A 13,687-nucleotide genomic window follows, 5' to 3' on the forward strand; every position below is an offset into this window, starting at 1 on the left:
ATATAGGAAAAGCTACTATAGCTGGCTTGCTGAAAGATTAAACTGAAAATTAACCATGAAACGCAATGAACATTAAAGTTTGAAAAGTACTAAATGTGTTCATACTGAAGTGAAACGGCACTAACTCAATGGTCATGAAGGGATCTTTCCTTTAGACAGAGACACAGATTTACTTACCCTCCCATCTTGCAGTCCCCAGTTCCACCTTCCCAGGCTCTTACATACTTGGGATTGGCCCACAGGGACACTGGATGAAAGGTTCCACTTGAAAAATAAGGTCCCACTGGGCTCAAGAGTACAAAGAGCAGGGCTTTGGTAGGCTTCTTGACTCCAAGAGAAGGCTGCAACAAAGCAGAAGTAGACACAACCGTAACTTAAAATGTAGACACCGGTCTTAAAAGTCTAGGATAGATTTATATCTGTCTCCCAGAAGGAGCCATCGAATGACAGGAGCTATTACCATACTTTTAAAATCGAGTTACACAAAGCCTAATGGTTTTCAAGGAGGAAATCCTGAGAATGGAGCACATACATTTCATTTTGCTTTGCTTTCTGAGTTGTTGATTTTAAGCAAAAAAGCTGGATTTGTCCATTTTTGTGCATTAGTAGGGTTTTGGAGGAGAGACATATTTCCAACCACTATCTATATAACACCTTTCAAGGTTGCATTGATTGTGAATTGAGAAAGGGGAGAACCCAGACATGGTTTCAGTCTTTGGGGGGGTAAAATATAATATTTACTTCTCTAACTCGTCCTTCTGTTTCACAGCCTAAGTGACTGCTTCAGGACATGGCAGGCTTCAGCAGGTGGTAGGTGGAGGGGAATGTGCCATTAGCACACCTGCCCACATCAACTAGCAGGTAGCAAGAGGACAGCTTCACTAGAGGGATAAGCACTGTTAAATCAAGTTTTGCCTACAGCTGCCTCATTACATTATTTTAAGCTCGGCCTAAAGGTTTCTCTGTACATCATGAACTATAACCTAAATGGACATTATAAACAGACTGTAGCCTACCCTTGTGCCAATCACTGAGTTTTGGCCAATCAAATGTGGCCAACTGTTCAAATAAGGCAAACGCTGAGTTATAGCCAATCCAGCTGTTTCTGAACCTCATTTCTGTTTTCTGTATGTCACTTTCCTTTCTCTGTCCATACATCCTCTTCTACCACGAGGCTGCACTGAAGCCACAGGGTCTACTCTGGCTGGGAAGGCTGCCCAAGTTGCGAATGGCTCTTTGGTCAATTAAATCCTTTTAAATTTAATTTGGCTGAAGTTTTTTATTTAACAATATCATAAAAAAAAAAAAAAACAGGGAATGAATGACTTATAAATAACAAAGATAGAAGGCCGTCTTTCCCACAAACACTGTAAAGCCAGTAGCCCACAATGCAAAATCATGCCAATTCCTCCAGCACAAGAGCAGTTATAAGTAATTAGGGTTCATTGTTTATTAAGGAAGAAAACCGAGAGACCCAACATTTTGAAGGCTACATATTAAGATAGAGATGATCACTGGGCTATCCTCAGCAATTCAAGACCACACGAAGTAAAAAAACAAGGCAGGACTATTAGGTTAAGAGTTTTGGGCCATAAACCACTTGTGTCCAATCTTCACTAGAGCCTGTTCTACCTGGATAGGAATGGGGATCTGTCAGGAAAAGAAAGAGAATCTTTACAATAGACTCAACTTGCGCTGATTTTGTGGCTTTGTAATGTTTCTTGAGGGATATTTTTATCTGAACTTCAATTAAACTTCCCCTTACTATCCATTGCCCCACAGTCCCTCACCCACTGCTCAACACTCAGACCACCAAAATCAGGCAGGTAAAATATTAATGAGCATAAACAAATGTGTTTGCACAAGCGCACACCAATGCTATCTGAAAGGCATGCCACCTTAGGAAACGGGAGTCTAATTTCATTAGCATTCCATGGGAACATGATAACCAAAGGGCCTGTAATCCCAGCACTTTGGGAGGCCGAGACGGGCGGATCACGAGGTCAGGAGATCGAGACCATCCTGGCTAATACGGTGAAACCCCGTCTCTACTAAAAAACACACACACACACACAAAAACTAGCCGGGCGAGGTGGCGGGCGCCTGTAGTCCCAGCTACTCCGGAGGCTGAGGCAGGAGAATGGCGTAAACCCGGGAGGCGGAGCTTGCAGTGAGCTGAGATCCGGCCACTGCACTCCAGCCTGGGTGACAGAGCGAGACTCCGTCTCAAAAAAAAAAAAAAAGACTATGTCAGAGAAATCCGTCAGCAAGCAACAACAGGTTTTGATCGTTAGCTTGTGTTTGCTCCTTAACGGAGGCTGAAGATTCAAGGAGGACCATCCTACCAATAAAGGATAAAGTGCCTTAAAGCTTCATTTGCCTTTTTTGGTTTCACTGTTTGGGAGGAAAAACCTAAGCATACTACACACCTGCTTTTCTTCCCAGCTACGATAAAACTGAACCATCTTATCTCTGCACTGTTATTTAACCTCTCAGTTAAGTAATGACACCTTCATTTCATGAGTGCCTTGAAGCAGAATATGTTAGATTTTTTAACGAATCCTATGATATGGTTTGTATTTGTGTCCCTGCCCAAATCTCATGTCAAATTGAAGGAGGGGCCCAGTGTGAGGTGATAGAATCATGGGGGTGAATTTCCTCCCTGCTGTGCTGGTGACAGTGAGTGAGTTCTCATGAGATCTGATTGTTTAAAAGCGGTCTTTGCTTCCCTTTCACCTTCTATTACGACTGTAAGTTTCCTGAAGCCTCCCAGTCATGCTAACCCTGCAAAACTGTGAGTCAATTAAACCTCTTTTCTTCATAAATTACCCAGTCTCAGGTAGTTCTTCATAGTAGTGTGAAAATGGACTAATCTACCCTAGTGATGAGGAATTAAGATAAGCTTCTCAACGTAATTTAGAGATATAATATGCTGGCATAGTCTCAATAATTTACCTAGCTTCTAAGTTTCTGAATAGAATAGCTTATTTGTGGACAAGCTAATAGCATTTTAATAGCTATCGCAAAAACGGCTGGGACTTTTTTCACTCTGAACTAATGTATTTTATGCAAACTACATTATACTAAAAGAAATAACAATAATGCATTATGAAAATTTTTTCCTGAAATAAATTTCACTTTATTTATTTTCTTTTCCTGATATTGACAGGCAAATTTGCATTTTATTCCACTAGGTGGTAGTATACAGAGCACAGATAGAAAATGGAGTAATTCTGTACATTAAATCCATTTCTAGAAAAAGGTCTTGATAAACCTCTAAGTAATATTTGTATTCTTAGCAAGCAGGTAAATTATAGGCTAGAATTTTTCAATGCTGAGAGAAAATGTGTTCATGTGTACTAATACTTTATTTTCTGCAATTTAACCAAGTCAATTCATGTTTTACAAGTACTTCAAGTACTGGTGTTGATCACAGACTAGTCACCTTCATCCTTAAATGATTACTTACACCAATTCATTGTCTTTTCATGAATGAAACTCTGCGATTTCACTGAAAATGGTCACAGTGCTTTAAGACGGAATAAATAAGGTCTAACACAAGGCAGAAAGAGGAAGAGAGCTTTATGATTGGGTGGGTTTCTGTGCTTAGGAGTCATTATTTGTTTCTATGTTTCAAATATCCCTTCTAGCCTGAAAAGCAATGTAAATTGCTTTTTAAGAGCAATTTAGTGCTGCTGTTAAGAGCATTTTACTATGAATTGTTATACAAAAAAGGTAACTCCACTCATATGTTTATCACAGCCCTGTCCATAATAACAAAGAGATGGAATCAACGCAGGTGACCATCAGTGGTGGAGCGAATAAAGAAAATGTGATACATATAAACCACGGAATATTACATAGCCATAAAAAAGAATGAACTCATGTCATTTGTAGCAACACAGATGCAGCTGGAGTCTACTATCCTAAATGAATTAACACAGAAACAGAAAACCAAATATCACATGTCCTCACTTATAAGTGAGAGCTAAGCATTAGGTACATATAGACACAAAGATGGGAACAATAAACACTAGGGATTCCAAAAGAGGGGGAGGGGAAAAGTGTTTAGAAAAACTACCTACAGTGTACCATGTTCACTTCTTGGGCAATGAAATCCTTAGAAGCTAAAATCTCGGTATCACAACATATACCCATGTAACAAACTTGCACATGTAACTCCTGACTCTCACATAAATTTTTTTAAAATTAAAAAATGAAAGTCAATTAACTTGTTTCACACAAGAGTATGTTATTATCTAATATTAAACAACTATTAGCAAAATTCCACGATGATAAGTTCAGTCATCTGATTAAATAAAGCAAAAGCCACATAAATAATGAGAACATATGGATGACAACAGCTGATGAATTGTGTAAGTCAGGTTCGATGAGTTCTATTTCCTTATAAACACTTTAACACTTTGGCTTTTTACTAGCTTCCTGGAATATTCAAATACATGAGGAATTGAAAGGGGCTTTAAAAAAAACCATGAAAAATGAGAAATATAAAATTTCAAATGCAGCGTGTTTAACTTCTCAAGAGACCACATTGACTTTGAAACTGAAATGCTGATGTGTTAAAAAAAAATAAAGACTTTTTTTTACTTCAGGGGCTATACCTCACAAATAAACGGCAAATACGTATACAAGGGATTTTAAATACATGGACATTTTGCACGGAAGGACAAGACACTGAGTGTGATGGAAAATAAAAAGACATGTCACAGAGAAAATCATCACTTCCCTCTGGGTCAGTCAGAAATTACTTTATCGAAAGACAGGATTTCAGAGGTGATTTGAATGATGGCAGGAAAGAGCTCAGTGAGCTGAGAAGAGTACTATTAGCCTATGTTTTGGTCCAGAAGGCAGAGAAGCACAACAGCATGTGCAGGCTTGGGAATAATTCTGCCTAGGCAAGGCAGATGAGAGGCAGAAGAAATAAGACAGAAGAGCATTTTTCCTAAAGCAACGCAATTTTTGTTTTTTTAATTCGAAGAGTAGCCTGTTTTCTTTTTTTAAAAAAAAATACTGCCAGTTCTTTTGAAAGAGGGTGAAATTGTTAAAGGGGAAAATGGTAAAGAAGGTTGGACTAAGGGGTGCTGCAAAGGAGAGAACTCAGTGGTCCATACAGGGTTTGAAAGCTGTGAGGGTCAGGAAAACGAGAGCACTGAATTCATACTGTGTTTATATAGGAAAAGCTACTATAGCTGGCTGGCTGAAAGATTAAAAAATAATAATAACCCTCAATAGTATGCTTTGCTTTTTTGGCTCCAACATATTTCACTGTCAATATCTCATATAACAGAACAATTCAAAAAGTTATAATTCCTATTTTTAAGTTGAGGAAACTGAGGCTTCGAACAAACAATTTGCCCAGGTTTCACGGTTATTAAATTCTAGTTCTTCTCCTCTTAATCCAGAGTTATTTCATACTTTACTAAAGCTTGAAAAAAAATATTACTAAAGTACCCAAGATCTCCTTATTTTAAGAGAGTTCAAACTGGTGTCTAGCTTTCTTCCCCCTGAGCCTTCACCCATGGTGAGACAACAGCAGGGATACCTCTTAGGGGCCTGCTGAGTGCCCCCTGCCCCTGAGCATAAAACAAAGGAACATCTTGAGTTCCTTCAAAAGAAAGTCCAGTCATCTGGCTAGCCTTGAGAAGTAAATGAGCAACTTGATAAGAAAAAAAGGGTAACAGTAGCTTAAAACAATCACCAAGGAAGTCAGAGTCAGAAGATGTTTGGTTTCCTACAGAAACTAAAGGTAACACCTTAACAGATGTACCAGAGTTGTTTTTCAGAACCTGGATCTCCATCAAATGGATCCTCCAGACCACAGATATGAGGGAACTGAGGCAACTCTGGGCACACTGGCTATGAGGTAGCCCTGCTCCACAGGAGCAGTTTAAAAAAAAAAGAAAAGAAAAAAAAAAAAAGAAAAGAAAAAGAAAAAGAAAAGGAACTGAGAACTGAATTATCACCATTCTTTGTTTTTTGTTTCGTTTTTTTTAAATGGAGTCTCGAGCCTCGCTCTGTTGCCCAGGCTGGAGTGCAATGGCACAATCTTGGCTCACTGCAACCTCCGCCTCCCAGGTTCAAGCGATTCTCCTGCCTCACCCTCTTGAGGAGCTGGGATTACAGGCGCGCCACCACACCCGGTTAGTTTTTGTATTTTTAGTAGAGACAGGGTTTCACCATGTTGGCCAGGCTGGTCTCAAATTCCTGATCTCAAGTGATCCGCCCACCTCGGCGTCCCAGAGTGCTGGGATTACAGGTGTGAACCACCACGCCTGGCACCATTCTTTGTTTTAAATTTCTTTCTGAGAGGCCTGGAGGAAGTCCACCCATGGGCCAGACCTAATATTCCTTTCCATCTTTATTTTTTTTCTTTTTCTTTTTTCTTTTTTTTAGAGACAGAGTCTTGCCATGTTGCCTAGGCTGGTGTTGAAATCCTGGCCTCAAGTTACCCTCCTTCTTCAGCCTTTCAAAGTGCGGAGATTACAGGCATGAGCCACCATGCCTGGCCTGCTGATCCCATCTTTAGACAAAGATCCCCTTCCTTAATCAATGCGCAAAGCAGAAAATCTTTGGATTTACCTGTAACCTGTAAGCCCCTACTTCAAGATATCCCACCTTTTTAGGCCAAACTAATATATGGCTTCCATGTGTTGATTGATGCCTTTGCTGTAACCTCTGCCTCCCCACCTTACATGTGGAGTTGGGGAGTTTAGGTCTTAGGCATGAGCTCCCTGATTCTGTTTTCTTGTTGGCCTGCAAATAAATACCCTCCTTTCTCCCACTGTAAAACCCCCGTGTGGATGATAGACCTCACTGCACTGGGTGAAAGACCCCAGTTTGGTTTAGTAACAACAGCCTTCACCCTCTACATACCCCACACTCAAACCATACTGAACCCCTTCCATTGCTCCTCACTTCCCTACTTCTATATGCTCTACTGCACTACTTCTCTGCCTGGAACACTCTCCTTCCAATGCCCTCCTATTTATTATGGATTGAATTGTGTCCCTGAAATTCCCATGTTGAAATCCTAACCCACGATGTGACTGTATTTGGACATCGGGCCTTTAAAGAGGTAATTAAACTTAAATGAAGTCATGAGAATGAGGCCTTAATCCATAGGCCTGCTATCCTTATAAGAAGAGGAAAAGACACCAGAGAGAGCTCCCTTGGCCAAACAGAGGAAAGGCCCAGTGAGGACATAGGGAGAAGGTGGCCATCTACAAGCTGGGAGGAGAGCTCTTACCCGAAATCAGCTTTGCAGGCACCCTCATCTTGGACTTCTAGACTCTGGAAGAGTGAGAAAATAAACACCTGTGGTTGAAGCTGCCTAGTCTGTAATATTCTATTATGGCAGCCCTAGCCACAGGATAGAACGCAGGCCTAGCGATCCTACAAATCTGCTCTTCAAGCTGGCCAGCAAACTGGTCAGTTACAAACTTTCCTGCAGGTCCCTGAAACAAAACCTGGACGAAGTTTCCCTCTCTTCTTGTTTTACGTCCTTGAAAGCTTGACCTTGTAATCATGTGGGGGTACTTTCTCCTGATCTCTGCCATCTAGAGGGTGTGAATTTGGGGTTCCTGTCAGTCCTAAAAATTATCTTGAGCAGTTAAAAGCCTTTGCAAGCTCAAAACTGGCTGCTCTAGGCTCCTTCTCAGAGGAGCAATGGAGACTGTGCAGTACTGCAGCTAAGTAGCTAAGGCTTTGCTATTTCACAGTGGTGGCCTGGATTCAATTCCCAGCTTCGGGAATGAGTCCTTTCTGGTTTGATATCTATGTGACCTTTGCCATTTATTCTCTTTGCCTCCATGAACAACTAGTGACTACGTGTCTTGAATTTTCCTTCCTCTGAGCTATGTTTGGAGGTTCTAGATCTTGTAAAAACTGCTTACCACCTCTTTGAAAATACCTCCCATACCTGTGGTTAAATCATCAACTTAATTAAGGTTTACTGGTTTCACCTGGGAGGTTATTTTTGTTACAGTTCAAAAGCCAGAAATATTGACTGTTTGTCCTGGCTAGAGTCTGGTAATAAGAGATTTGGTTAAAAGTCAGCTTAATTAAAAGTGATATCTAAGATTATCTATCTATCTATCTATCTATCTATCTATCTATCTATCTGGCAGGCTTTTATATTATTTTTTTCTCTTCTTGGATCTTTTTCTAGAAAAAAGAAAAGTTTTTTCTTCTCAGTCAACTGAATTTTTTTTCTCATTTTGTTTTCTTGCCACTCTTGATGCCCACATTGAGAGGACCTAGGATCATTTCTAACAGCATGGGACTCCTTAGAAAAAAACCGAGGAGGCATCACAGGCTCCATTTTGAGGACAATTTCTGTTTTCCTCATGCAACCCCAGGAACTTGGGGCGAACAGATCCCTCTCAAAATCCAAGGCATCGCTCTGACTTGCATTGTGTTACCTAATGTTTTTTACTTTTAGGGGTATCAGAAATTACTTTGCATTATGGGAGAGCTTTTAGCCTTGGAGTGTAATAACTAGGTAGGAAATATACCTTAAGGGAAGGCTAAGAGCAGTTACAGGAGAATACCGCACTCTGTGTGCATTTGGATCACAGAAGCATGCTCTTGGCCACCGAGAAGGTATGGAAATGTCCTTCTATACCTTCCAAAACTCCCACAAGGGATGGGCTGATTCTCTCTTTTTGGGATCCAGAATCCAATATAAAAATGGGATCTGTAATGGGGAATCTGTTTTACCTTCTATCTGTGCCTGTTTATTAGGCCCTAGAAACTGCATGTTTTCCTGGCTCTGTACCCACGTTGCTCCACCCTGAAGCCAGTAATCCAATTAAGATACTTAAAAGTTGGCAAATGAAAAAATCAACAACTACTAGGTCTTCTGTTTGTCTGTGTATTTATATGTGTTGTATGTGAGATATGTACATAAAAGAGCTCTAATTAATTGACTTGGAAAATAAGCACTTAAATTGAATATTTTGTCAGAAAAATAAAAACTAACACCTTTTAATTCATGGGACTTTAATAATCTTTGGGAAATAAAGAGAGTCTTAAATATTATTGGTAAAATAAAAATGTCTTCAAAATTTAGATATCTGGTTAAATTGGGTCAGATTAAATTAGATTTGCTAAGTGCTTCAATGCCATAAAATGCTTCTTTAACAAATTGTTCAACTTACCTACTTTGGAGCCATTAGATTCTAGATAGGGCCTGGGGACATGTGGAGTTGGCCATGCCCCCTAGCTATGCTGGAAAGAGTCAGACCTTATCTGCACTTCTGTCTGGTGTCCTAGGCTCCACACTCAGTACATAATTAAAACCACTTACTTATCAGACTTTTCACCAAACAAAATTTGCTAAGAGTTAACATTGTAGCATATGTAATTGAAGCTACCAGAGAAAGAGTGTTACCTGCAAGGCGTGTAAGGAAAATAGAATGTATTGTTGGTAAAAGATTATATGAAGGCATGGGAATGTGGTCTTATTGCCTAGTTGACAGAGTTAAAGGATTGTTTTAAGTCACATAGGATAAAGCTAAAGGTTTGAGCAAGTTGTGGGAGGTCTGTGAAAATTATTCTTGTAAAAGAAATTCTGTGTGAAAATATTAGCTAAAGTGAAAGGGTATTATTCAGTTTTTCCATAAATAGAATATTGGAATAAAAGCACAACAGGGTTTTCTTAGAACATTAATCTGCTCTTTAACAACAACAAACAAAAATTGTAAAGGACTACAAAAGGTTTATGAGAATCTTACCTCATGGTAAAACTGATTAAGATTGAACAGATTTGTCTACAAGGTTTTCTCAAGAATTGGATTTGACATTTATTAATACAAAGATGAAATTTGGCTTTCTCTCTTGAACAAAATTTTTGTGTAATATTAAAAGATAATGGAAGATTTTTGTTTGCCTTTTGAATTAAACTACAAGAAAAAGAAGAAAAAGTGAGACGTTGTTCGGAAAGCTGTCTTCCCTCTATCAATGAGTAAAGGATTTTGCTTTTTGAAAAGCTTTGTGTTATCATTTTGGCTAAATAAATGACTTACAGTGACCTGGGATTCAATTTTATAATATCAAGTGTTTTAAATCTGTGATATTTGACAAACTTTCCAAAATCAAAGTCTACATTATGCCTTTTTCTGATCTGGTCACTACTTTAGATATGGGGTTTCCTAAAGTCCAAAAATGACATATTTGGCTTATTTGGTATATTAAAATCATACAGGAAGTATTGTCAAATATGAAACGGTGTTTAGCTTTCTTTGGGCTATATTTGTATAAATATGTTATTAGTATGTGCTCCAAAATTACGGGAAACTCCTAAATTCTGATATGACTTAGTATATGTTATCAGTAATAATTGTTATGTAAAATTGTTGTATGCCACAGAAGTAACCAAAATTTCTAGTCAATTGTGTCTTTAACCATGGCTTCCCTAAGACTTTATGTTATCCACAGAAAATTGTTGTCTTGTTTTGATTCTCTTTAAAAGATGGTTTATAATCAGATAGAGGACTCTCAAATGCAGGTTTCTGAAAATTTTTGAAAGTGTGCCATTAAAATAGAGAGGAAAAAAACTTCCAAGAGTCTCCCTTGGGAAACTAATATGTTCATAAATATTGAGCAAACAGGAATTAAGAGCATGGACTAAATTAATAAAAGAACAAAATAACCTTCTAGTGACTTTTTGCTTAAAGTGTTGCTGATCCTTTGTTTCATTTTTCAGAGTCAAGAAACCTTTTTTGAGCTATTTACAGTTTTTAAAAATTGAGTAAATTATACTCCTATGAGCAAACTTTGGAGCACATTTCTTTCTACCTGATTTCTTAAGAATTTGAAAACTATTTGTGAGTATTCTTAACTTATGACAACATAGTAATTTGCATATGTGCAATAAAAATCTGTTTTCCTTTGTAACAGGACACAATTAGAGACACTGCCTGTTTTAGCAGGGCTTTGACTGGAATGGCATTCTTTCAAATATAAACAGATTGCTTTAAGGAATCAAAGTTGACTTACAGAGCTGACAAAAGCCTCCCGGAAAAGCTGGCCTCATACCTTGTCTATTCAATTCCTTTACAGGGTTCCTGACCTGTGGTAAGTAAAGAATGCCCATTCTGACAGGCCTAGGAGCTCCAGTTATCTTGGGATCTCAAGAAGAGAATTCACACAACTCATACAAGTATTTGCACGTACAGATAAATCTGTGTCTCAGCTCAAGGCTTAAGAAAGTCTAATCTGAGATTTCTTATGGAACAAAGTTACATCAAAGTCAATTTTTTAAAAGCCTATATGGCAAATAATTATTATTGCTATGCTTTATACAGATAACCAGGCCAAGCATAATAAGACTAAAGCTTACTGTGCAAACAAATCAGTCCTACCATGATTTGTTTTCAACAGAAATGGGAGACTGGAGAGAAAAAATCATGTTTCAGAAACTATGGTATACTTGTTATTCAATTCTAGTCCCATTCATTGTTTTGAGTTTTTTCTGCCATTTAGATTGACCCTGTTTGTTCCTATAAGCCAACCAGTGATCTCCAGCTGCTGCTCAGAAGAAACAGAAGGGTAACATAAATGTCTGCATCAGTATTTTAATTCTGAACATGTGTTGGAATTGGCTAGCAACCCCAAATCAGCTTGGTTCCAACAACTGCCTAGTTCATGGAAAGGCTTATTATTTAGTTTACTTGGGATAATTATACTTACTTTGCTTTAGTGTTGTAGAATATATTGCTCTTGTACTCTTTGTGTGGCAATACAGGATAAGATTACTCAACGTTTTCTTAAATTTGAACACTTATTAATCTTCCAGATATCACCTTTTGTGAGAACTCAAGTGTTAGCAATGGCCTTGACCATACTGACGCTTTCTGACTGAGCTCCTCTCTACCCTGAATAGTTAGGCAAAAATATCATCACCTGGATTCAGCCAGAAGAAGCTACAGAAGTTGGATCTTCATCCATCTGCAAACTTTAGGATTAAGGGTCCCTTTGGAAGTATTGGGGGAAATATGTCAGGACCATTTAAACCAGAGCAACTCCATCTTGAATAGGGACTGGACAAAATGAGCTGAGATCAGCTGTGCTCCATTCATAAGAGGTCAGGCATTCTTACAGGATGAGATAGGATATCACAAGATACAGGTCACAAAGAACCCACTGAAAAAACAGGATACAGTAAAGAAGCCAGACAAAACCCCACAAAACCAAGATGGTGAGGAAAGTGAACTCTGGTCATCCTCACAGCTTATCTTATGCTATTTATAATGCATTAGCATGCTAAAAGACACTCTCACCAGTGCCATGACAGTTTACAAATGCCATGGTAACATCCAGAACTTACCCTATATGGTCTAAAAGAAAGAGAAACCCCCAGTTCTGGGAACTCCCCACCCTTTTCCAGGAAAACTCATGAATAATCTACCCTTGCTTAGCATATAATCAAGAAATAACCATAAAAATAGCCAACCAGAAGCCTTCAGTGCTGCTCTGCTTATGGAGTAGACATTCTTTTCTTTCTTTACTTCTCTAATAAACTTGATTTTATCTTACTCTGTGGACTCACCCTGAATTCTTTCTTGTGCAAGATCCAAGAATCCTCTCTTGGAGTCTAGACTGGGATCCCTTTCCAGTAACACTCTAATTAAACTTTCTTCCCTAAAAGTTAAACAGAAACCAGAGCTTCTGAAAGACTGGTATCAACCACCTGCCTGACACTGCCCCTCCCTTTTGCAGTTTCAACACAATAACAAGAATTCTTTCCTGATAAGAGACCTCTGACCATGGAGTGGTTCTGGCCAGTCTAGGAGGCTGCACACAGAAGAGGGCCTTTGTGTCCTCTGCTTCACCTTTTGATGTATAGGCCCTAACTGTAATACATTTAAATGTTAAAGCTCCACCCCAAAGTGGACTTGGGATGCATGTTGCACACACGTTAGCCTACTACGTATGTGTGTGCCACCCCTTCATGAATACTAATAGCTCCTCCTATAGTTAAAAATATATACTTAGCCACCCTGCTCAGCATAAATTCCTGTTTTCTTTATCCCTGCCTCTCCGTTCCAAATTTATGAGCCCCATCGTTCTTCAGTTAACAGTATTTAGGATTGCCAGAACAACCTAAAGGACCCTCTACCACATTTCAATTATTTTCATTAAAAAAAAAAAAATCTGACGCTAGTCCTAACATGTTGCATTGACTGACACCCTCGCAAAAATGTCCCTTTGTCTCTCGCCTGATTTCCTTTAGTGCTAGCCAATAGACTAACAGGCAATCCAGACATAGGCATTTGAAAATGTTTCACTGGGGAAGCTGAAGTCCAAATTTTCTGAGACTTGCTATAACAGGGCTAAGGGATAAATCCAGGTTTATTTGCCAGCCCTGTTCAAAGAAAAAGATGGTATAAATTTAACACTTGATAAAAAGGCTGATGAATTCTTTTTAGTTTTTAGATAAGAATGATCTTAGAATTTAAAAGAACAGCTAAGAGAAAACTAAAGACAAAGTGGAAAAGACTAAAAGAACACTTAATACTCTTCTCTAACTTCCTCCTGTGTAAAAGAAGTGATAATGACTACTCACAGGGTTAATATAAGGATTACACTAGATAATACGTAGAGAGAGCCAGGGCTTGATTTTTAAGCACGTAAAAGTAACAAATGTTATTGTTTTTGCAAGAAA

General features: G+C 38.7%; 1 protein-coding gene across 8 annotated transcripts in view; it reads right to left on the reverse strand.

Moving 5' to 3' along the window:
* The window catches only part of BCAT1 (branched chain amino acid transaminase 1), a 156,626-nt gene that overhangs the window by 56,304 nt on the left and 86,635 nt on the right, over positions 1-13,687 (reverse strand). For all 8 annotated transcript variants that reach the window (XR_634562.4, XM_031650335.1, XM_017945739.3 and 5 more), the window contains one exon: positions 178-341. Coding sequence is in view for 7 of the 8 variants with exons in the window: in XM_031650335.1 (XP_031506195.1) it covers positions 178-341 (164 nt within the window). In the remaining variant the exon portion in view is untranslated. The remainder of the gene's footprint in view (positions 1-177; positions 342-13,687) is intronic.

Source organism: Papio anubis, chromosome 9, assembly GCF_008728515.1.
Source record: "Papio anubis isolate 15944 chromosome 9, Panubis1.0, whole genome shotgun sequence".
In the NCBI taxonomy this organism is placed as follows: Eukaryota; Metazoa; Chordata; class Mammalia; order Primates; family Cercopithecidae; genus Papio; species Papio anubis.